This window comes from Berghia stephanieae, chromosome 6 (assembly GCF_034508935.2).
Source record: "Berghia stephanieae isolate SIO BIC M18660-M18661 chromosome 6, UCSD_Bste_1.3, whole genome shotgun sequence".
NCBI classification, from domain to species: domain Eukaryota; kingdom Metazoa; phylum Mollusca; class Gastropoda; order Nudibranchia; family Aeolidiidae; genus Berghia; species Berghia stephanieae.
In genome coordinates this window covers 4,239,766-4,263,485 of record NC_088365.1, presented here as the reverse complement: position 1 = coordinate 4,263,485, position 23,720 = coordinate 4,239,766, and the positions used below count along the sequence as shown (strand labels likewise).

The 23,720-nt window shown below is 34.8% G+C and overlaps 1 protein-coding gene across 1 annotated transcript; it reads right to left on the bottom strand.

The window, feature by feature from the left end:
- Window positions 1-393: 393 nt before the first annotated feature.
- On the bottom strand, window positions 394-23,148 carry LOC144974375 (uncharacterized). Its single transcript, XM_078917211.1, has 8 exons — window positions 22,799-23,148; window positions 16,178-16,201; window positions 15,401-15,541; window positions 14,521-14,621; window positions 13,608-13,702; window positions 12,131-12,234; window positions 10,339-10,423; window positions 394-921 (listed from the first exon to the last, which is right to left on the bottom strand). The coding sequence occupies exons 1-8, from the start codon at window positions 22,857-22,859 to the stop codon at window positions 771-773; spliced, it is 762 nt and encodes a 253-aa protein (XP_078773337.1). The 5' UTR covers window positions 22,860-23,148; the 3' UTR covers window positions 394-770.
- Between the last annotated feature and the right edge of the window lie 572 nt (window positions 23,149-23,720).

Genomic DNA, 23,720 nt, shown 5'->3' with positions numbered 1-23,720 from the left:
GTCACCCATGGTTTGTGTTATATAGCGCAATATCCATTAAATGTGCTCAAAGCGCTTTACAAGGGGTCCGTGACCAACAGCAATTTTAACACTTAGGACGGGACATGGCGCCTGCTAGGCGATGTTACAATTTTTCGGACAAAGACAACGCTGTTAACGGCCAGGTACTCCTGAGTACGGTGAGAGAATGTGAGTAAAGAGCCTTTTCCAAGGACTCAACTATGCGCCGAGCGCGAGGCTCGAACCCAGGACCTTCCGATCCGAAAGCGATTGTCATTCCGCAGACCACATAGTCGCACATGATAGAATTCATTGACCTCAACATGAGTTGTTATCTCGACTACATGAATTGAAAAGTTTGAAAAAAATAAAATAAAAAGAAGGAAACTGGAAAATCATTACATCTGTATTTTATTCTTTCAATGATGAAATATAAGCATGGCTTACAATCTTTTAAAAAAATCACCAGAGACACAGACAGGGTAGTGTTCATTTTAGTTGCAGCAAATCTGTTCGGAAGCGATTCTAACTAATCTCTTATGACCGTCCTAATGAGGCCTTAACTCCCTTTGGAGATTTTTGAGTCTACCGCTATATCTTTGTCTTAGGCTTCTGGCTTCTGATTCTTTAGTAATGAGAATGGTATTAGAACACACACAAATTAAGGGGGAAAAAAGATAAAGTAAAGTATATGAAATATAAAAAAAATAGGAAGATTCATGATTCATGACCTCAAAAACAGGAGAGGTTAACTAATAAATATATATTTATTAACCGGAACTAGGGAGGGGACTGAAGCAGGTTTCCAGATAGGCATTCCAGATAAGACCGCTTGGGCAGTCAACTTGGAATACCTGGCCATATTGGTTGCATTGGAGGAATTTGGTGCTGCTTGTTGGGTGGGGGAAGAAGTAGTGACCGCTGAAAAAAAGAAGAAGAAATAATGAGTGCTTTTTAAAAAGATAATTATAACACATTGTTTCAAAATGGCAGCGTGGCTCAGTCTTTGCTTCGTACCCAAAAGGTACCGAGTTCGATCACCCGCCGCTTGCGCTGTGTGGCCTTGAGCAAGTGACCTCGCCCTAACTCAGTTTGCACTACCGCACAGCGCTGACGCATGGGTTATTCCAGTCTTCCCTTGGAATAGACCCTAGAGACAAATTTCCGACATGGGATGAATAAATGGAATTTTATTTTTATTTTTATTTTATTTTATTTGAACGTACCTGATAATTAAAAGTTAATTTTAAAAATCAAGTTAAACATTCAATTTTCAAAACATGCTAAGTCACATCAAGATGCACAATTATTTAACACTCTCCTCAAGCAATCTCCGCCACCTTAGAATAAACAGAGAGAGGCAAGCAAGACATGTACTCTCCTGTTTATGTCACTAAACAAAAGTACTTTAAAAAACCCCGCAGTTTTCTCTGAATGTTGAAAATACGATCTAGCAGGTTTTGAGAATCATCTCCTCAAATGAAGATAAATGTGTAATTTTACAGTTATTGCTTTAGAAATCTATTATTATCTATTGCTCTCAATAAAGCGTCGAAATATCACCTCATCATCATCGTGTGCAGTGCTTCACTGCGTAGGTAGCAGCTTCTAATGGCGTCATACTCTGTCATGATGACCTATCCAGGCCGCAAATTCATCGCCGTATTCACTTACAGTCGCGATCCCACCCGGAAGTTTCGTCACGACACAACGCTTGACTAGATGCTCTGCGGTTCCGGGCTCTTTGGCACAACGTGTACATGTGGGCGTTGGCGAACGTGACTCTCCACTCCACTCTTTCCTGTATCTTCTGCACCTCGTCGTTGTTCCTTATTGTTACCATCCAGTTTGTCAAACCATCCAACATCTGTTGTCAGTACCACCAGCCAGGTGCTCTTTTTTACCTTCCAACTTTTCCGTTGTTATCAAATTTTCCAACCCGTTCTTTCTCATAATATTCCCGTTGAAATTTGTCCATCTAATTCTTATCTTGTTCATCAACGATCGTGAGTACTTCGCCATTTCCATCGTTTCCTTATTTTATTTCTTGTATCCATTGTATCCTCAGTATTATTCTTATTTAGAACTACAGCTCAGCCGCCTCTCTTCTTTTAACTAAATGTAACCTTAACTCTTACATTTTCCCATTAATCTTCAATTACATTTTTGCATCTAAATCACCCCAACATAATACTTATTTCAAGAGGGTTGATCTCAATTTATGTTTCATCATTCGACTGGGGCATGGTGGCACATGGTGTTCTATTTTTTTCTCACCCAAAAGGCATCGACTTCAATTCTCCGCCGCGCTAGGTGGCATTGAACAAGTCCCCTCGTCCTAGTTCAATTTTCGACTCTGGTGTGCGATTAACGCCTGGTTAATTCGAGTATTTTCCTAGAATAAGCCATTAAGTCAAAAATATTTCCTTAGGGGATGAATAAGTGGGCTTTAGTTCAGATTTTTTTAAAGTTTCAAATTCTGGTTGATTAAGGCGTCGCCCAATTGTCACTGTTTTTAATAGGGTTACGTTATTCGGGCTACACATTAAAGCCACAATAGTGTAACCCCCCCCCCCTTATTCTGGTTACATATAGCTCCAATAGTGTAGCCTCCCGAATGTTTTACTTTATTCGAGTTATGTGTAGCTAAAACAGTAACACCACAACTTTTCGGGCAGTTATATGTTCTTAAGTAGTCCCCCTTCATTCCCCCATTTTTTTAAATTTTGGCTAATGCTATATTTAAAAACACAAATGGGTATAAATCATAGGCTGTCTGGGTATTGGGTTCTTGTTTTTCTCTTGCACCTATAATTCACAAATGTCTGCTATTGTTGTGTTGTTGTTGTTCCTCGTGTTAATGGAGAAGATTCATGCTGAATAGGCTTCAACAGTCGTGACGTCACTTCCCTCGTAACGACGCACAGCAGTAACTGGTTAAAAACTATCGGAACAATGGCGGACTCCCTTATGAATAACTTCTCCGACGAGCATAAATGTGTCTCCAGAGGAGAAAAACATTATAAATTTGATCATGTTTTAACCTTTATACATTCTGATCACATGATATGTGAAAAAGTTCTAGCCAGCATGAGGAATAAAGAGTACCGATTTTCTTTAAGAACCAAGCTGCTGGTTGCTGGGTGGATGTGACATCCGACTATTGAATCCAATTCATCCCATTTTAGTTTTATGGTATAGGTACAGAGGAATCCGCATAAAGTCAGCTTCTGCTTAAAGTCACCACCACTTGTTGGTACCCAATTTGTTCTTTATATAAATACCGTTATATAAATGTGTTCCATTGACAATGAGTGAAGTCAACTTCATCAAGTCATCTTTCTTATCAGAGTGGGTTGGGTTTATCCGGATTTCACGGTATATATTATGGATATATGTGCCGCCATGTGGTCTAGTGGTATGCCACTCGCTTTCGGATCGGAAGGTCCTGGGTGCCCATAGTTGAATCCTTGGAATAGGCTCTTTACTCACATTCTCTCACCGTACTCAGGTGTAAAATGAGTACATGGCCGTTAACAGTGTTGTCTCTGTCTGAAAAATAATTGTGTGGGGTAGTTGCACACATATGTAATGGCTTATGATCGCATAGTGGTGTTTTTCATAGATGGTAGTATTATCCTTTGCGTCGTGTTGTAGATGTTAATAATGACGAAAGAGTTCAGGGTCGGTGATGATAATTGAATGCACAACATCAAGACATTCAAATAAAAGTCCAGATTCCAAGTTTCATTTCTTACAGTTTTATTTGTTTGTGATAAATTCAAAATCCAAATCATGATAAATTCCTAATCCAAATCAAATAGCATGGTCATAATTCAATCAGTTTTATAAATTCCAAATCCGTAAAATCAGTCCACATGTAAAGTCAATTTTGCCTAAGTAACCATTTTCAATGTTCGTGGAATATTTCTAAGTCCGTAAAAGCAAATAAATGATGGTGAGCACAAAAGGTTTAAAGTGTGCAGCTCATGGTCAAGTTGAATCCTGAATCAAAAGGTAGAATGATCCCCGTTTGATCAGACACACTGTTTTATATCCTATTGTAAACTGTCCCACAATTCCTTTCACCAAAGGTCAGTTTTACGCCTAAATAATCAAATGGCGTACGCCTAAATAATCCGTACGCCCAAATAACAAATACGCTACGCCCAAATAATATCGTACGCCTAAATGATGAATACCAACTATAACTTAATGCTTTTATCCCCAAATACCAAGTAACACCGATCAAAGAAATAATTTTCTAGTACTCAATATAATGACCAATCCTTTAACTTTGGAACGTAAAACTGTCCTAGACTACTCAATATAATGACCAAGTTTAACTGATATACAAGCACTGTGAACTCATTAAACCCACTTGCTATAAGCTAACTCTCTTACATACGCCCCTTTCTTAGAATTTAAATTGACTTTAAAACAATTTCAATTCAAAAAAATTACAGTGAGAGATTAAATATATATGTAATGTCCAACTAAAATGTAATAAATAAATGTTAAAATGATAATACTTATACCAGTTAAATATTTAAAAACTTTAAACTTTAAATTAAAAAACACCAAAGTTGATTACAACATTCATATATATCAATTATAGGTTTTATAGTATTATAACATTGATAAATTCACAAACATCAAATTTGATTACAACATCTAAATAGATATATATATCGATTATAGATTATTTTTTTTCCTTTCAAATTACAACATCAACAGTAAGGTATCTATCATTTAAAAGTGATTAAAATTTAAATTTACCAACACGAAAGTTGATTAAACATTTATATATTTATCGATTATACTTTTTAAGGCATTACAACATTGACAGTAAGATATCAAGTAATTAAAAGTTCAAAGAAAAAAATATCTTTTCACCTTAACTTCCATCTTCATAGCAATAAAAGTGTTTAATTCTCGTCATATCCCATCACACATAAATAGTATTGCGTGAAAAAGGATGGTTCAAATTCCATTTGTGATATACTCACGTTGTCTTATTCAATCTCAAATTCAACTCTTCACGACATGGGTGATAATTTCAGCTTCCATGTATGTCTACTCATTTACTGACATATCAAAACCAGTACCTTGTATATTCCCTTATATTGTATGATTCCATTTAAACAACATTATTACATTAATTCCTACTTATAATATGTGGTACAAATAATGTATTATAGACATCTAAATCCATATACGAAGGATTACATTTCAATTAAAAAAATAAATCAAAATAATAGCATTATCATCATTTTAAAATTCAAGTTGAAGTTATTATCATTCATTGTTCATTGTTGATGTTTCAATTTTTTAAGCTTTTTAAGTCATCAGGGTGTAGTTTACAACTACATTGATATCAAATTGTTCTTTGTGGTCATCCATCAGAGGTCACATTTCTCAGTAATCCGTTCGTTTTGAGAATGGTCATCCTGTAAAAATTGTCAGTAATTGTTAATTAAGTCATTGTCTCCATTTAGAATGAGTTTTCATGCAATGAAAAAAATATATCAACTATAAGAGTTGAGGTGATTGTATCTAGTCTACGTGTTGCATTGTTGTGTGTGTTGTGGTCACTGAATAGCCCAAGTGTCATAAATTCACTTTAATTATTGTTAATTAATTAAAAACTTTTTCCTCTGTAAATGTCTTCGAATTATCACCATAATGTCTTCACATTCAAATATTTAGTGTTTAATAAATAATCAGACATTAGTCTGTCCGACTTGTTCACATCACATATTTAGTGTTTAGTAAATAATCAGTCATTAGTCTGTCCGACTTATTCATATTTAGTACAGTGTAAATAACTAAATAAGTAAAATCTAACACAGTATGTGATTGTGGGCTGTTACTAAAGTGACCAACTTTTGCAATTAGTGTGTTGTATTTGTTCGAGTCTTTTGAATTGGGACGAAAAAAGACTCTACAGGTAGCAAACGTATGCTTAACCTGTTGGGTTGTTTCTTGGTCTTGTGACGTCGCTGTAATCCATTCATCTCCGGCATCTGGGTCGATTCTCCTCGTTGATATTTGTGGTTGTCTTGTGTATATGTTGAATCTCATTGTAGATGAAATTGTAAAAATTCAAGATTAACTGTGTGCGAGATCTTGAATTTAAATGAAGTTTGACTTATCCAGCAAGTCAAAAGAAAGTTGTGAACTCAGCCATGTGTTGACAAAGAGTTCGTGTGTAGTAGTCGACAGAGGTCGTGCATTGTAATTGTCTGTGTTTGTTGATCGAGTTTTGATGAGGTGGCATGTGAGTACACACCAGGTAGATGATGTAATCTGTAGAGTACCGGTGGGTGACGTGAGTCCAAACACCAGGTAGATGATGTAACAATAACGTAGTCTAGTAGTGTATGTAGTAGGGTCGAATAAGGTCAACAATATTTTCGTTATTTGAACGCAGGTTGTTGAATATCATACGATAATGAATCCAAGGAAATCGCTCATGTGGCGTTTTGCGATACTTTTTCCTGCATTGTCTTATATACATATATAGCCTTTATCTTTTACAATGATACTAAGACAGGCGTTATTATAATATTCAATGTTTATAAGTTGTAGATATGGGTGCTGCACACTTGTATATTGACATAAGTTTAAATTTGAATACGCTCACCACTGAATATGATGGAAGTAGTATTGTTCACAATTGGACATCATTTTTGTAAAAACAATCGTATCTTGAACGTTTATGTAATTATTGACATCGTACATCGTTGGGTATTGTTGTCGTAGAAGTAAATACAAGTAATCCAATTGTTCAATAAAGAATGTAAATATAAAAAGGTTCATGGAAGAAATCTGTGTTGATACAGATATTATTTTATGAATTCTGTCAAGTTTGTATAAGTTGAAAGGTACGATGTAATTGAGGTTGCTGTGTAGTTTGTAGTCTGTAGATTGTGTTGATTCTGGACGTATCAATGACGTAGTGGTTGTCGAGATTGTTACTCCATTTCAAGGTATCCGTGGATAGACCAAAGGGATTAAGACATTTCCAGACCTCTGTTGTGGCTGTGTTTGAGTTGCCTCTGTCGTTGTCATCAGCGTTCCCGTTATGACTGATGGTTGCAAGTGTCCTCTTTCGTGATGACTGTATCATGTTTTAGTGCAAACACTACTTCTGCCTTTGATTAACTCGAATTATTCCCCTTAGAAAATCCCTAATTTAATGAAATATGATTTTGTTTATGTTATCGTAGCACTTCCTACCATTTCAACTGATTGCCGATTGATTACACACTTAAGATTTGACAATTGAACATAACTTCTTCTTCAACTCAGTTACACACTTTATGATATAAATGTTAAATTCAAACCACGCAGTAAATATTGATTACAATTACAACAGCGAATCTATAGGAGAAAAATATGATAATCAAAATATTTGCAGAAACGATATACACTCTGGTCAATAAAAATTCAATGTTTCGCGCCTTTGCCCTCGGCTTATAAAAATATTCATATAACTCATTGCGACGTTATCTCGCGCCTCTTAATATAGCATTGATAATTGTGTGCGCTTTAACCACGCGCATCGTATTTATAAAAATTCTCCGCCTTCTGCATCATTTCATAATGTTAAACCAAGCGCTTTAATCAAACGCAAAATAAAATATTCCCGAACGCCTCATTCCTGCGTCTCGTAATTTAAACCGTGTGCACTTTAATTACCGCGTCTTACATCACTGCGCTTATTTACCCAATATGCATATACAGCATTTTACCATATGGGTTACTTATAATTCGCTGATTCTTAACAAGTTAACCACTTGTGTCACAAATATTATCAGCTCACATGACATGGTAATGCATTTTCAATATTTTGTTATTCTTCCGTAATAACATTTTAACTCCCATTACAAGACATTAGTCTTTCATAATAATTAATACTCCGTCATTTTATTTGTTCTCCGACTTTAAACCAAAAGTCCGTTATTCCGCTATTATGAGAATATGTCTCCTTTTAAAAATCACGATGAAACGCGTTTCAAAACAAAACTAAACAAAACAACGATTGACTCATATTCCGCATAAATCATTTCAACTTAATTTCCAGTGATAAAATCCAAATGTCTTATGTAATCTATTATAACGCCATGTCTCATTACACAACTAAATAAGCTCTGTTGTCGATTACTTGGCTGCGTTAACCACACATTTATTACCAAGAATACAAACAGATATAAAACTTTGCTCTTTGTCATGAACCCATGAATCTCAAAGAGTCAATATCAACCTACCAATTCATCCCTATTGACGGGAGAGAAATATAATCAATGATGTTGTAATATAACAATAAATACCATAAGACATTTTTCAATTATCAAAACTTAGAATTTACGTGTTTTTATTGCCATCGTCTTCTTGAGTCATTTTGACAGAAAATAAAACGTAACAACCTTAAATAATGGACCAACTGTTTATGTAATTCCAACAGTAACATACAAAAATTGAAATAAAAATCGACACATCTTTGTTACTGATATTAACAAAACATTGCCATTAACGGTACAAATTAATATTCGAAGATCTATTCCGAAACGCTTGATTGTAAGTAAACGCATTTTCATTTATTTTGAAAAATAAAACGCACTAAAATATTCATTTAAATACTGCAATTTTTATTTTCATCTCTCCCTCTCTTCTTTTTAATTAAATAAAATACGTATAGCATCAATGCATTATTATTATTATTATTATTATTATTATTATTATTATTATTATTATTATTATTATTATTATTATTATTATTATTATTATTATTATTATTATTATTATTATTATTATTATTATTATTATTATTTATTATTATTATTTTGCCGTTCTATAATATATTGTTTTCACTTTTTGAATATAATATATTGCCCTATATATCTATATTTTTTTAAAATTTCCTTTTCTATCTGTGACTCTTAATTTAAATATTATTTAGTATATTTATTTATTTTTTTAAATATTGTCTTTTGTCAGAATTTTAGGAATCATCTATAATTTCAATATTTTTTTTTCATATTTCAATACAAAATAATTCCACTGCTTCACCTTCAAAATTGATATTCATTTTCTTTCCCAAATAAAACTATTTTCCTATCTGTTCACAATTTTCACTTCAAAATTCGAGTCTCACAAAAACTTTAATAGATGTTAACACCGCAACAATATACATTTCTTGTGTTTCCATGGTTCGGAATGATAACATCTTTACATCATGGTATCAGGGCTCCAAATAAAGATATATAAGAATCCTGATTCACGACACCAAATTAGATACATAATGTGGGGTAGTTGCACACATATGTAATGGCTTATGATCGCATAGTGGTGTTTTTCATAGATGGTAGTATTATCCTTTGCGTCGTGTTGTAGATGTTAATAATGACGAAAGAGTTCAGGGGTCGGTGATGATAATTGAATGCACAACATCAAGACATTCAAATAAAAGTCCAGATTCCAAGTTTCATTTCTTACAGTTTTATTTGTTTGTGATAAATTCAAAATCCAAATCATGATAAATTCCTAATCCAAATCAAATAGCATGGTCATAATTCAATCAGTTTTATAAATTCCAAATCCGTAAAATCAGTCCACATGTAAAGTCAATTTTGCCTAAGTAACCATTTTCAATGTTCGTGGAATATTTCTAAGTCCGTAAAAGCAAATAAATGATGGTGAGCACAAAAGGTTTAAAGTGTGCAGCTCATGGTCAAGTTGAATCCTGAATCAAAAGGTAGAATGATCCCCGTTTGATCAGACACACTGTTTTATATCCTATTGTAAACTGTCCCACAATTCCTTTCACCAAAGGTCAGTTTTACGCCTAAATAATCAAATGGCGTACGCCTAAATAATCCGTACGCCCAAATAACAAATACGCTACGCCCAAATAATATCGTACGCCTAAATGATGAATACCAACTATAACTTAATGCTTTTATCCCCAAATACCAAGTAACACCGATCAAAGAAATAATTTTCTAGTACTCAATATAATGACCAATCCTTTAACTTTGGAACGTAAAACTGTCCTAGACTACTCAATATAATGACCAAGTTTAACTGATATACAAGCACTGTGAACTCATTAAACCCACTTGCTATAAGCTAACTCTCTTACAATTGTAATATCGCCTAACAGGCGTCATGTCCCGTCCAACATAAATGTTGCTGTTGGCCAGGGACCCCTTGAAAAGCTCTTTGAGCATGTTTAGTGGATATTTAAAAAAAAAAAACAATTTTTCTGTTCAGATTGTGTTCGGCTTATCCTGATTCCACTATATATATATAAATGTTGGTAGTATCCCTTACCTGCTGATGGCTGCTGTTGTGCAAGGGTTTGCAAAGCCGAGGTTGGTGGTGGACCCTGCGCCTCCTGTGTTACCGCCGGTGGTGCCTGGGATTGAATTAAAAAATATTTTTTAGTAAAGTATTCGCCGGACTCTAGCGTGAACGCTCGAGGAAAAAGCAAAAAAGTGTGCTATAATCCGAGCGTGCCAAAATCCGGTGCTCATGGGAGGTAACGACTTATTGTTCAAATAAATAAATAAATAATAAATTGAGCTTTTATATAGAGCAATATCCACTAAACGTGCTCAAAGCGCTTTACAAGGGGTCCCTGGCCAACAGCAACACGCAATATGTAAGACGGGACATAACGCCTGTTAGGCGATATTACAATGTTTTCGGACAGAGACAACGCTGTCAACGGCCAAGTACTCATTTTACACCTGAGTACGGTGAGAGAATGTGAGTAAAGAGCCTTTTCCAAGGACTCAACTATGCGTCGAGCGAGGCTCGAACCCAGGACCTTCCGATCCGAAAGCGAGTGTCATACCACAAGACCACATAGCCGCACAAATTCGGTCCCTAGCTCCAGCGTGTCGTATTGCAGAACGTGCTTGGATTCGGCGAGCTAGAATCCGGCGGGTACTTTATTGACTGTGCGGTATGTGGTCTAGTTGTATAACCCTCGCTTATCGATTGGAAAGTCCTGAGTTCGAGCCTCTCTCGACGCATAGTTGAGTCCCTGGGAAAAAAAGCTCTTTACTCGCATTCTCTTACCGTACTGAGGTGTAAAATGAGTACGTGGCCGTTAACAGCGTTGTCTCTGTCGGAAAAAAATTGCGATATCGCCTAACAGGCGTCATGTCCCGTTCTAAATGTTACCCGTTGCGGTTGGTCAGGAACCCTAGTAAATCGCTATGGTATGTTAAGTGGATATTGCGCTCTATACATTTTTTGATGAACCAGTTATCTGTTGATATGTAGAAAGAGACATATTTAAAGATTTGGCCAAAAAAAAAATCGTCCTTTAAATATCGATCGATTTAAATGATCTTCATCTTGACAAAAGCTCCCAAAACCTGGGACCTCGCGAGGTCTTCCTTTAGTCCCAGGCTTGAGAGTTTTTGTCGAGATGAGGGTGTTTTATATAGATCGCTATATGAAGGAAGAGTTTTCAGATACAATTTTTAGATATGGTCTTTCCATAGTTACCCTGAGCGTAAAAGGGTGTAATTATTTTCCTCTATAATAATATTCTCTGGGTTGGACACAACTAAGGGACAGAATCGGTGACAAACGCATCTCCCTGATAACACATTTACATGAATGTTACAATTCTCAGTGCATATTATAATGCTTCATAATTGATTCCATAAGCAGGCCATGAGGAATCACTTTATTATTTTGATGGAACGACCTTCCCAAGGGTATATTTGTATAGCGTCATCTGTAAATGCTCTTCAATCAAAGTTAATTTATTACTCTGTTTTAAAAAAATACTCAACACATGTATTTATATCTCTGTCAATGTTTCACATTTATTTGATATCGATGTTTTTTCTTTTGAGTAACAATTGAAAGATGCAAACCACCTCGTACTAGATTACCCAGAGACAAAACTGGAAGGGGGATTTGAAACCATCAACAAATGTGATGATGACTTCCGAGCCTGGATTGATACCTTGAACATAGAAGTGTAGCCGAACGATACTACTACTACTACTACTACTACTACTACTACTACTACTACTACTACTACTACTACTACTACTACTACTACTATTACAACTACTACTACTATTGAAAGTGTACTTACCAGTATTAATGGGGTAGACACATGACAGCATGCCCTGATCCCACAACAGTCCAGTAGGGCAAGACAGAGTGATGGGATTACCAGCTAAATCGCACTCAATGAATCTGTGGAGAAAAAACAAAACAATACAAAACACAACCATATTTCTTTAACAGTTTAACTACACGCATTTTATCCCTAAGTGAATGAATTGACGAGTGCTTTGATGAAGAGAGCAGAGCTACAGCCTGTTTCTCTTCTAGTGGAGAGAAGAAGATTTAGGTAGTCTGACCATATCTTCCTATTTAACTCAGACCCTATAATCTTCCACAGGGAGACGAGACATATAGTGTGTGGGCCCGGATGGCCGAAGCCATTCACCGGGCACCGGGTTGGGTGGTCAATTTGTCGCACATATCCGGGCGGCCGTTCAAAGCGCCCGTGATGGCGTGCCATCCGGGAAGGTCTCGTGACGGTCCATCGGAATTAACACCTTTGACCCTGCGATATGGTTTAAGGACCCCGCCAACGACAAAACGATGACCCATTAGGGTTCATAGATAACAAGGAAGAGAGGGAAACTATTTGAGACGAAGAGGAAGAGTATGGAGCACGACATTGAGGCCCAGGAGTGGATGTGGGGACATATTATGCCGATTATGGCAGACGACTGATGGTTGGCGATCTAATGTATCGCCTTATGCACAGCTGAAGCGGCAAGAGGATAAGTAAGGCCATTAGAGTAAGTACTATAAACGAGCTAACAAAATTAACATGGTTTTGGTATTAAATGGACAAATAATTCCCCTAAAAATGAGTACATTCTAAACAATCGATCTTCTTTGATTTCAAATTAAGCCTGAGACTATCGGGTTTTATCTCGCATAATGGTTCTTGTCCGACGGAGGCTCTGCTTCGTAAATCATATCGCAGACTAACTTTAAAATATAAGCACCACCTTTTAAATGAACTTAAATGAAACTCCTGTAACTTATATTGAAGTGCCATAAAACTGTAAATCTTATTAAATACGACAACGATTCCATATCACTATCATATGGGATGTCATACGCAATATCGTTTCTTAAATCAGATCAAGATGTAAAAGTGTACCTTATAAACTCAAAATAATGTCGCCGTTTTCAACAAACACTCACTCTGACAATATATTGTGTCACTGTCGTATTCTCACTCACACTTTAGTCGAGTAAAGTAGTGTGTATAAATTGACTTACACAAGGACTATACAAGCCAACATCAAAATTTTGCTACCATTTTCACATATCCGGTCATTGACGATACTCAGTACCCGACGTATACATATATGCAGGTCTTACACCCGAACCCTCTTACTGGCTTTGGGTAACATTGTTGTAATGGACAATATTTTGCGTCATTTTTTTTTTAGATTTCCATTACACCAATTAGCCAATAAAGAATTGGATTATCAGACCTGCAAATTAATGCACGTCGTTAGTACCCCAATCACAGCTCTTACCTAGTCTTGTCTCCGGCAACAGGGAAGTAGATAAGACCCCTGGCAATGGCAGTCTGGACGCAAGGGTTACCGTTGTTGAAGCCAATGACTGGTGCCTGAAAATGTGAAATTTAAATGATTGTTGGTTTGGATAACTGAGCTTTTTTATTGATTAATAATAATAATAATAATAATGATAATAATAATAATAAATAATAATATAATAATAATAATAATAATAATAATAATAATAGTATAATAATAATAATAATAATACTTTATTGCATCCCAAAAAGAAAATTTTTCTTCAGACCTGTTAAAATTTACACAATAAGATAAAAATGCAATGGAAATAGGATGTATATAAAAAAAGGAGCAGCTCCATAACTAGAGCTGCGCTTTATAATATAAATAATTTCAACACTGTAAAATAGTTAAAACTGTCACTATAAATTAATGTTGAGCAAGGCAATCCTTTCCAATAAGAGGATCGTAACCAAATGAAAATAAATAATGAATGTCCATTGTCTTGCAAGACCAACAGACCTGCCTTTGTATAGTGGCTTTTTGTTAGTACTGGAAGCTAGGTCTGTGGATTCTTTTTCTAACCCTTTCGACTTAATTATTGATAAATGTTGAGCAAGGCAATCGTTTCAAATGAGATCATCGCGACAAGAGGAAACGAATAACAAATCATAAATTTGATGCTGTTGTTCAAACGATTTGGCTATTCATCATCATCATCATCATCATCATCATCATCATCATCATCATCATCATCATCATCATCATGATCATCACCATCATCATCATCACCATCATCATCATCATCATCATCATCATCATCACCATCATTACCCCCACCATCAACAACAACAAAACAAAAACAACGACAAAAACAAAAACAGCATAACATCAACATTATCCCACTGACCTGTGTCTGAGGTGGCTGTGTTACAACATTGACAGGAGGAACATAGGGAGCGGCAGTGGCGACTGCTGGAGGCCTGCAAGCCTTTACACTGCTATCGTATACTGAGTTTGACATGAAATAAAAGAAAGTAATTGCATAGATTATGACAACACAAATAAATCGATAAACGAAAAATCGATGAATAAATAAGAATATGCCTATGAAAACAAGATTTCCACGGTTACATCATATCGATATTGTTATTCTTTGGCGATATCAAGAATGAGCCTGAAAGTCTGTAGCTCATAGCTATTTGATTATAAGACTATTAAAATCAATTCTATAATTCTTCAAAGAGCACTTTTTAAAATTACACACACACACACACACATACACACACACGCAACCCCCCCCCCCCCACACACACACACGCACCTGCACAATGTATAAAATATATTGACAAAGACGACAAACTGACAACAAAGTCCATATCTCACAAAATGTATGGTGGTAAGATCACAAGCCTTTATTGATTGGTTAGCATCAGCAACTTGGTTACAACTCTTACCTCGACACATCTCAAGCCACCGGTATCTTTTTTATACGTATGTCTATTGGTTGAGCTAAAGAATTTTTTATTCTTATTTGGATGCAATAGTCTGATGTCACGTCGCCCGGCAACGGCGTATTCTAAACAAAGAAAATCGGTACTTTTTAATTCTTCATACTGGCTAGATTTTTCATAATATTTTATGTGGTCAGAATGTATAACAGTCAAAGCATGATCATATTTATAATGTTCTTCTCCTCTGCAATCACCAAAATGGCTTTCTAAAGACAATAGCAAAGAGATGAGTGACGCCAATTTAGTTCCGTCTATTCAGTTTAGAAATGGCCTCACATTCTCCTTGAGGACATTGAATAATGTACATCCTCTTGTAAATGTCGCATTGGAGGAACTTGGTGTTGTCTGTGGGATGTGGGAAGTAGAACTGCGTGTTGGGGGCGGAGGAGCAAGGGGATGGAACATTCTGGAAGGGATCTGGAAGGAGAAGAGCATTATTGTAAGTCAATCAATTTAGTTACAACATTTTTTTACTATGAAAAAAAGAGCTTTATATAGCGTCCACTAAATGTGCTTAAAGCGCTTTACAAGGGATCCCTGGTCAACAGCAATATTTAACATGTAGGACGGACATGACGCCTGTTAGGCGAAATTACAATTTTCGGACAAAGACAACGCTGTTAACGGCCAGGTACTCATTTTACACCTGAGTACGATGAGAGAATGTGAGTATTGAGCCTTTCCCAAGGACTCAACTATGCGCCGAGCGCGAGACTCGAACCCACGATCTTCCGATCCGAACGCGAGTGTCATACCACTAGACCACATAGCGTACAACTAAGAGAGTAATAATTGTTAGTAACGATATGGCTCTTGTTTTATACCCAGAAGGTAACAAGTTTGATTCACCACGCTGTGTTTTGTTTATGTTTATTCACCTTAACTACGCCAATCAAATATTTCTCATTCGTCCTTAGTGCTTTTTTCATCTTATTTTGTTGTTAAAGGGGAAACTCGAAACGTCCACAGTATCCGTCTTTGATTAATAATTTGAAGCCTACATTTCAAGGCTAATCGTTATTTATAACGAATAAATCAATAAGAAGAACGTACCTGGACAAACAGCTTGTCTTCTATCTGCAATGAAAAAAAGAAAAGAAAAGAAAGGAATTGAGTTCAGACTTCATCATATTTATGTTACCTGATATCTTATTTTCGTGTGGGTGTGTTTGGGGTTGGGGTGGGATTGGGTGGTGGTAAGTCATAATATTGTAAAACATTTACTTGTTTTATTTCAAAAATTGTTTATAAGTAGTCCTTCAGAGTCACATGACCAATGGAGCCGGAGATTATCCCGGTTTCTATAGCTTTAAAATTGCTTGTTACCCGTTGTCTATCGCAATGTACTTTACGCCAGATCAAACATACCTAGCTGCTAGGTGACAGTAGTGGTAGTAGAAGTAGTATTAGTAGTAGTAGTAGTAGTAGTAGTAGTAGTAGTAGTAGTAGTAGTAGTAGTAGTAGTAGTAGTAATAGTAGTAGTAGTAGTAGTAGTAGTAGTAGTAGTAGTAGTAGTCGTAGTAGTAATAGTAGTAGTAGTAGTAGTAGTAGTAATAGTAGTAGTAGTAGTAGCAGCAGCAGCAGCAGTAGTAGTAGTAGTAGTAGTAGTAGTAGTAGTAGTAGTAGTAGTAGTAGTAGTAGTAGCAGTAGCAGTAGAAGTAGTAGTAGTAGTATTAGTAGTAGTAGTAGTAGTAGTAGTAGTAGTAGTAGTAGTAGTAATAGTAGTAGCACTATCACTAGTAGAAGTAGTGGCAGCAGCAACAGTAGTAGTAGTAGTAGTAGTAGTAGTAGTAGTAGTAGTAGTAGTAGTAATAGTAGTAGCACTATCACTAGTAGTAGTAGTAGTAGTAGTAGTAGTAGTAGTAGTAGTAGTAGTAGTAGTAGTAGTTGTAGTAGTAGTAGCAGTAGTAGTAGTAGTAGTAGTAGTAGTAGTAGTAGTAGTAGTAGTAGTAGTAGTAGTAGTAGTAGTAGTAGTAGTAGTAGTAGTAGTTGTAGTAGTAGTAGTAGTAGTAATAGTAGTAGCACTATCACTAGTAGAAGTAGTGGCAGCAGCAACAGTAGTAGTAGTAGTAGTAGTAGTAGTAGTAGTAGTAGTAGTAGTAGTAGTAGTAATAGTAGTAGCACTATCACTAGTAGTAGTAGTAGTAGTAGTAGTAGTAGTAGTAGTAGTAGTAGTAATAGTAGTAGCACTATCACTAGTAGTAGTAGTAGTAGTAGTAGTAGTAGTAGTAGTAGTAGTAGTAGTAGTAGTAGTAGTAGTAGTAATAGTAGTAGCACTATCACTAGTAGTAGTAGAAGTAGTAGTAGTAGTAGTAGTAGTAGTAGTAGTAGTAGTAGTTGTAGTAGTAGTAGCAGTAGTAGTAGTAGTAGTAATAGTAGTAGCACTATCACTAGTAGAAGTAGTGGCAGCAGCAACAGTAGTAGTAGTAGTAGTAGTAGTAGTAGTAGTAGTAGTAGTAGTAGTAGTAGTAGTAATAGTAGTAGCACTATCACTAGTAGTAGTAGTAGTAGTAGTAGTAGTAGTAGTAGTAGTAGTAGTAGTAGTAGTAGTAGTAGTAGACCCATTTAACCGAACCGGAGCTTATCCCAGTTCTTATTGCGTTAAACGCACAATAGTTATTTCTTGCTAGAACTTTGATAGGATGGAGTCTAATACAAAATACGTGTCACTATATCCAAGAGACCAAGCAACCCAATCATTGCTTGGTGGACACTGGGGTCAGGAATAAAACTCATTACACGGGATCGATCCCGGTCCCTTTACGTGAAAATCGCGATCGTTACCAAATTGAGCCACCCCCCCCAACCCTCTCCCCACCCAATGCAGCAACAGGGTCATATTGAGTGCGCAGCTAGTGGACAACTGACCTGTCTGTGGTCATTGTAATTGTAGATGACCAATCCATCACATAATTTGTGTCATTCACTGGACTGGTATCATCTCATACCAGCGAGATAACGACGTCGATGAAACAATTTCGACGCAAGGAATGCCTTCATTTTCATAATAATGATAGCAATACAGTGATAACTGCCTTATAAATTATCTTGTTAAATCCCACTTCGTATATTAACTCCCTTATTTCGTATACGTAACAGAAATTTTACTATCAAATATTCCTCCAGCATCCCTCTTCCTCCTCTATTTTTAAAGGAAACCATATTTCGAGCAGAGCAACTATTAATTTGACTTTAATGTAATTCCCTTGCAATATAACAATAATGATAATAATAAAGATAATAATATTAATAATAATAATGGTAATAATAATAATGATAATAATAATAATAATAATAATAATAATAATAATAATAATAATAATAATAATAATAATAATAATAATAATAATAATAATAATAATAATAATAATAATTATGATAAATTATTGCCCATTATTCCACTGACAAGTGCTCTATGGCGCTAAACAATCACTCGGGACTATATAAACTATCAAACACACCTACACACATACACCCATACACTCCAACCCACATACGGAAACTTCTCCGCATAAACATACGCCAACTCTTTACATATACATTACTATACCATCTACCCTAAATTAAAACATATAAACAACTTTTATCGTCAAAATAAGCTCTTCTAAATTGTTCAGTTTTTTATTTCTTTTTTTTTTTACATTCACCAAAGTAACGACTAAAGTTAAGAGTTATAACTTGTAGGTTGTCAAATGTAATATACAATAATGGTATCAAATATAATGTAACAGTTTTTTTTTTAAACTGAACAAAATAACAGATGTGTTATGTACTTATTAAACCTAACATAAAATATGAATGAAGTTTTCATGTCGATTATTATTGTTCATCGTACAGTTATTAATCGTCAAAATAAGCTTTTCTAAATAATTCAGTTGAAATCGTTTCGTAGTTCTTGAAATTCGTTCGTAGTTTGAAATTAGTTTCGTAGTTCTTGAAATTATTTCGTAGTTCTTGAAATTAGTTCGTAGTTCTTGAAATTAGTTTCATGACATCAGCTCCATTCTGATCACAACGTTTGCTAGTGTTAATTAACAAGCAAAATTATACAGACTTCTTTGCAGGGGAAGACAATTTAACAGTTCTATTTATCTGGACCGGGTGGAGTGTCCTGCGTCTACTGTCAGATTAATTCCCTTTTTGCGATGCAAGTCATGACTGGACCTTGTTTCTGATTAAAGCACACCCCACACAATAAAAACCCTCGATGACTCCTACAGGTAATAATGTTACTGATAATGTCAATAATAATTCTATCAAATGGTATGGGAAAACCGTGGCCATCGTTAACTTATAGCCTGACACTGATAAAAAAAAATGACGTCAAAATGTCAGTCTTTGGCCACAAAAGACAACAAATCGTGAGTTGTATTCAAATTCAACCAATGGGATCACTTGTTTCCATGGGCACTACTAACGACAACTCACTAGGCGGGTGAAAAAAAACAAATAATGACGTCAAAATGCCAGTCTTTTTGGGTTTCAGTGTCAGGCTTATAACTTAACGATGGGTACGGATAAACAGTGTCATTGGGAGAGGGGAGATTAGTAATCGTAATTGACCTTTAACCCTCTAACCTTAAAAAAAAAACAGAATGAAAATGAAAATGATGATACCAATGAAAAGCAAATAATTCCTCCCGTGTTTAAAACTACTAAGAAATTTGAATCTAAAAATTACTGGGCAAATCTTCAGTTTTCAAACCTATTGTTTCTCATTGTGTTTTAGTCTAACTTAACATCCCATTCCAGCTAAAAAAAAACTAAAAACCCTAAAAAGCTGTCACATAAAAGATGGGTTATTATACGGAGACTACTGTACTAACAATAACTGTGCATGCGTACCTGATTACATTATAATTATCCATTATATCCATTCATGAGACAACCCAATATCCGATATGCCAAGGTGTTGATGGATGCTTTTATAGTGGTTAGGATCGGTCCTCCTCCTTCTTCTTCTTCTTCTTCTTCTTCTTCTTCTTCTTCTTCTTCTTCTTCTTCTTCTTCTTCTTCTTCTTCTTCTTCTTCTTCTTCTTCTTCTTCTTCTTCTTCTTCTTCTTCTTCTCTTCTTCTTCTTCTTCTTCTTCTTCTTCTTCTTCTTCTTCTTCTTCTTCTTCTTCTTCTCTTCTTCTTCTTCTTCTTCTTCTTCTTCTTCTTCTTCTTCTTCTTCTTCTTCTTCTTCTTCTTCTTCTTTTCTTCTTCTTCTTCTTCTTTCTTCTTCTTCTTCTTCTTCTCTTCTTTTCTTCCTTCTTCTTCTTCTTCTTCTTCTTCTTCTTCTTCTTCTTCTTCTTCTTTTCTTCTTCTTCTTCTTTCTTCTTCTTCTTCTTCTTTCTTCTTCTTCTTCTTCTTCTTCTTCTTCTTCTTCTTTCTTCTTCTTCTCTTTTCTTCTTCTTCTTCTTCTTCTTCTTCTTCTTCTTCTTCTTCTTCTTCTTCTTCTTCTTCTTCTTCTTCTTCTTCTTCTTCTTCTTCTTCTTCTTCTTCTTCTTCTTCTTCTTCTTCTTCTTCTTCTTCTTCTTCTTCTTCTTCTTCTCTTCTTCTTCTTCTTCTTCTTCTTCTTCTTCTTCTTTTCTTCTTCTTCTTCTTCTTCTTCTTCTTCTTCTTCTTCTTCTTTTTCTTCTTCTTCTTCTTCTTCTTCTTCTTCTTCTTCTTCTTCTTCTTCTTCTTCTTCTTCTTCTTCTTCTTCTTCTTCTTCTTCTTCTTCTTCTTCTTCTTCTTCTTCTTCTTTCTCTTCTTCTTTCTTTTTTTTTATTATTATTATTTTATTATTATCTTTTATTATTATTATTATTATTATTATTATATTATTATTATTATTATTTTTTATTATTATTATTATTATTATTATTATTATTTATTATTATTATTATTATTATTATTATTATTATTATTATTATTATTATTATTAATTATTATTGTTATGTTTTTTATTATTATTATTATTTTTTTTCTTCTTCTTCTTCTTTTTTCTTCTTCTTCTTCTTCTTCTTCTTCTTCTTCTTCTTTTCATTCTTTTTTCTTATTTTATTTATTATTATTATTATTATTATTATTATTATTATTATTATTATTATTATTATATTATTATTATTTTTATTATTCATTTATTTAATTAATTTTAGTTTATTTAATTTATTGTTTATTTATTTATTTTTAATTTATTGAATTTAATATTAATTAATTTATTTTTTGTTTTGTTTTTCTTTCAAATTCAATGTTATTCCAAATGCTAACTGTACGATGAACAATAATATGAAAACTTCATTCATAATTTATGTTAGATTCAATAACAACATAACTTATCAAAATATACAATCGGAGTTAAGTTCTTTTTTAGGAGGAATGACATGATATAGTTTGTTCCTCTTTAAATAGAAAAGAATTAAAATTTAATATTTCTGAAATTACTGACTCACAAATTATTACTATTACTATTTTACTTTATTTTTCATATCTGGACCATATTGATATAATACACGATTGTGGGAGTGAGTAACACATTTCTCTAGCCTTAAAATGATATCGACCAACGTGCACTTATTTGCAGGTCTTTTAACCCAATTCCTTATGGGCTCATTGTTGTAATGGAAATCTAAATAAAAATTACCGATTTTGCAGGGGTATTAGATGACAAACGTCTTTGGTTCGTGAGTTTTGAGCACTAGGTATCAAACGTACACAATATAATAGTCATTCAGAGCAAGAACCCAAAATTAAATCCCAAATTTTGCAAGCAAAATCCCAAATTTTGTAAGCTAAAAACAACAAAATTTGCAAAATATTTGCAAAAATTTTCGATTAATTTCCCTTAAAAACCCATAATTAATTAATGAAAGGGAAAGGTATTTGTTTGTTTTTAAGGGTTTCACGGCGTAAAATCATATCAGCGTCAGTAAAAAGGGAGAAAATGAGATATCTAGTAAAAAAGAAACTTGATTATCTTTCACGTTCTACACGAGCTATCAAATAAAAAGGAAAAAAATCGTCTTCTTTTTTGCCTTTTTTAGTTTGCTTTATGTTTCTTTGCATAAAAATTGCAGATTTTGTGGCCGCAATGCAAATCAGTGACATTTTGCGATGAAAAAAAACCTGTATGCCGGAATTAGCCAATAAAATGGAGATTAAAATAAAATCAGTGAATGTGACTCATATAAGAGGAGACGGTACAAAGCAAACAACGTTTCGGCACTTTGCCTTCATCAGGTTAGAGACAAAGTACGCAGATTCGTACCGTCCCCCTTTATATAAGTCACATTCACACTTTATTTTATCTTTCCAAGTAACAAAGTATCAAGCGTCTTTTTGTACTTATTCTTTTACTATATCAATCACTGTCAATAGCGAGGTACCCATTCACACCTGGGTCATTTTTCACATCTTACACAATACAAGATTAACTCTCTCATTACCACCTATTGGAAAATTGTCACATTTGTTACGATACAACCGTCACTTTTCTCACCCTGATTTCATTTCTTTTTGCTATAGCTATTGCTATTGTCGAACAATATTATGTATAGAATGTGCTTGTTGCTTTTCTGTTTGAGTAAGAAATGTCTGTTTTTGTGTTGGGTGGATGTGAAGTTTTGGGGGAAAATTCTGAAAATGGCAGGTAAGGAGAGGGTTAAGCAAAGCCTCACACAATAGGTCAAACAATGAGAAATATTGTCTTACCTCGGACAGCTGCTGTGGTCAAGCCCAAAAGGACAGCAAATATGGCGACTGAAACTTTCATTATGATGACGATTCTGTGAGAGATTGTTTTAACTCCAAAATTTTAAAATATTATTTAAAAAATAACCGGAAAGTTTCGAATTCTAAGTTTAATAACAAGTAGACCCAGCGTCCTATATAATATTATTGCCAGACAAACAACCACCACCTCAAACCAAGAAAGAGGAGATTCAAAGCCTGACGCTGGTCAAAATAATCTAAACGTTTCGTTTAGTCCACTCATCTATTTAAATACCTTGACCACACCCTTTGTGTGATGATAGGGACTAAGTGGTCAGTTTTAATCGCCCATGAAATGGTCACCGCACCCTAATTTATTGATGGGTGTTAGCTAAGTACGGGGCACATTGATACGACAAATTACAAACTTCTTATCTATCTCAAACATAAGACCCGCCGTTCATACCGGGGTGATGGGGGATTTTAGCGGTAATTTGTCAATACTCATTCACTGATTCGCCAGAGCGACGACTGGGTATCATCTTAGCAAACTGTGGCTCCCCAATTATTTTGGTCTTTTCTTTCTACCCTAAGTCAGGTTTTTTTTCTTATTCTTCTCTCATTTGTGTGTTTTAACTCTTTCCTTACCAACCAACTTAAGTATTTTCCCAAAAATGACAGGCTTACCTAGCAGAACAATTGAATTTTAAAACTCAAACAAGCTCTCTCTACAAAAGAACTTTATGTTCTTATTAATTAAACAAAGATCATTCTTCAAATATTGTGACATCCAAAATTAATGTGGATAATTAAAACGTACAATCTGTTGTAACAAATGTGACGATTTTGCTGCAGGTAGTAAGGAGAGGGTTAACAGGTATTGTTGTTTGACCCTCGCTGTCGGATCTGCGGGTCCCTTGTT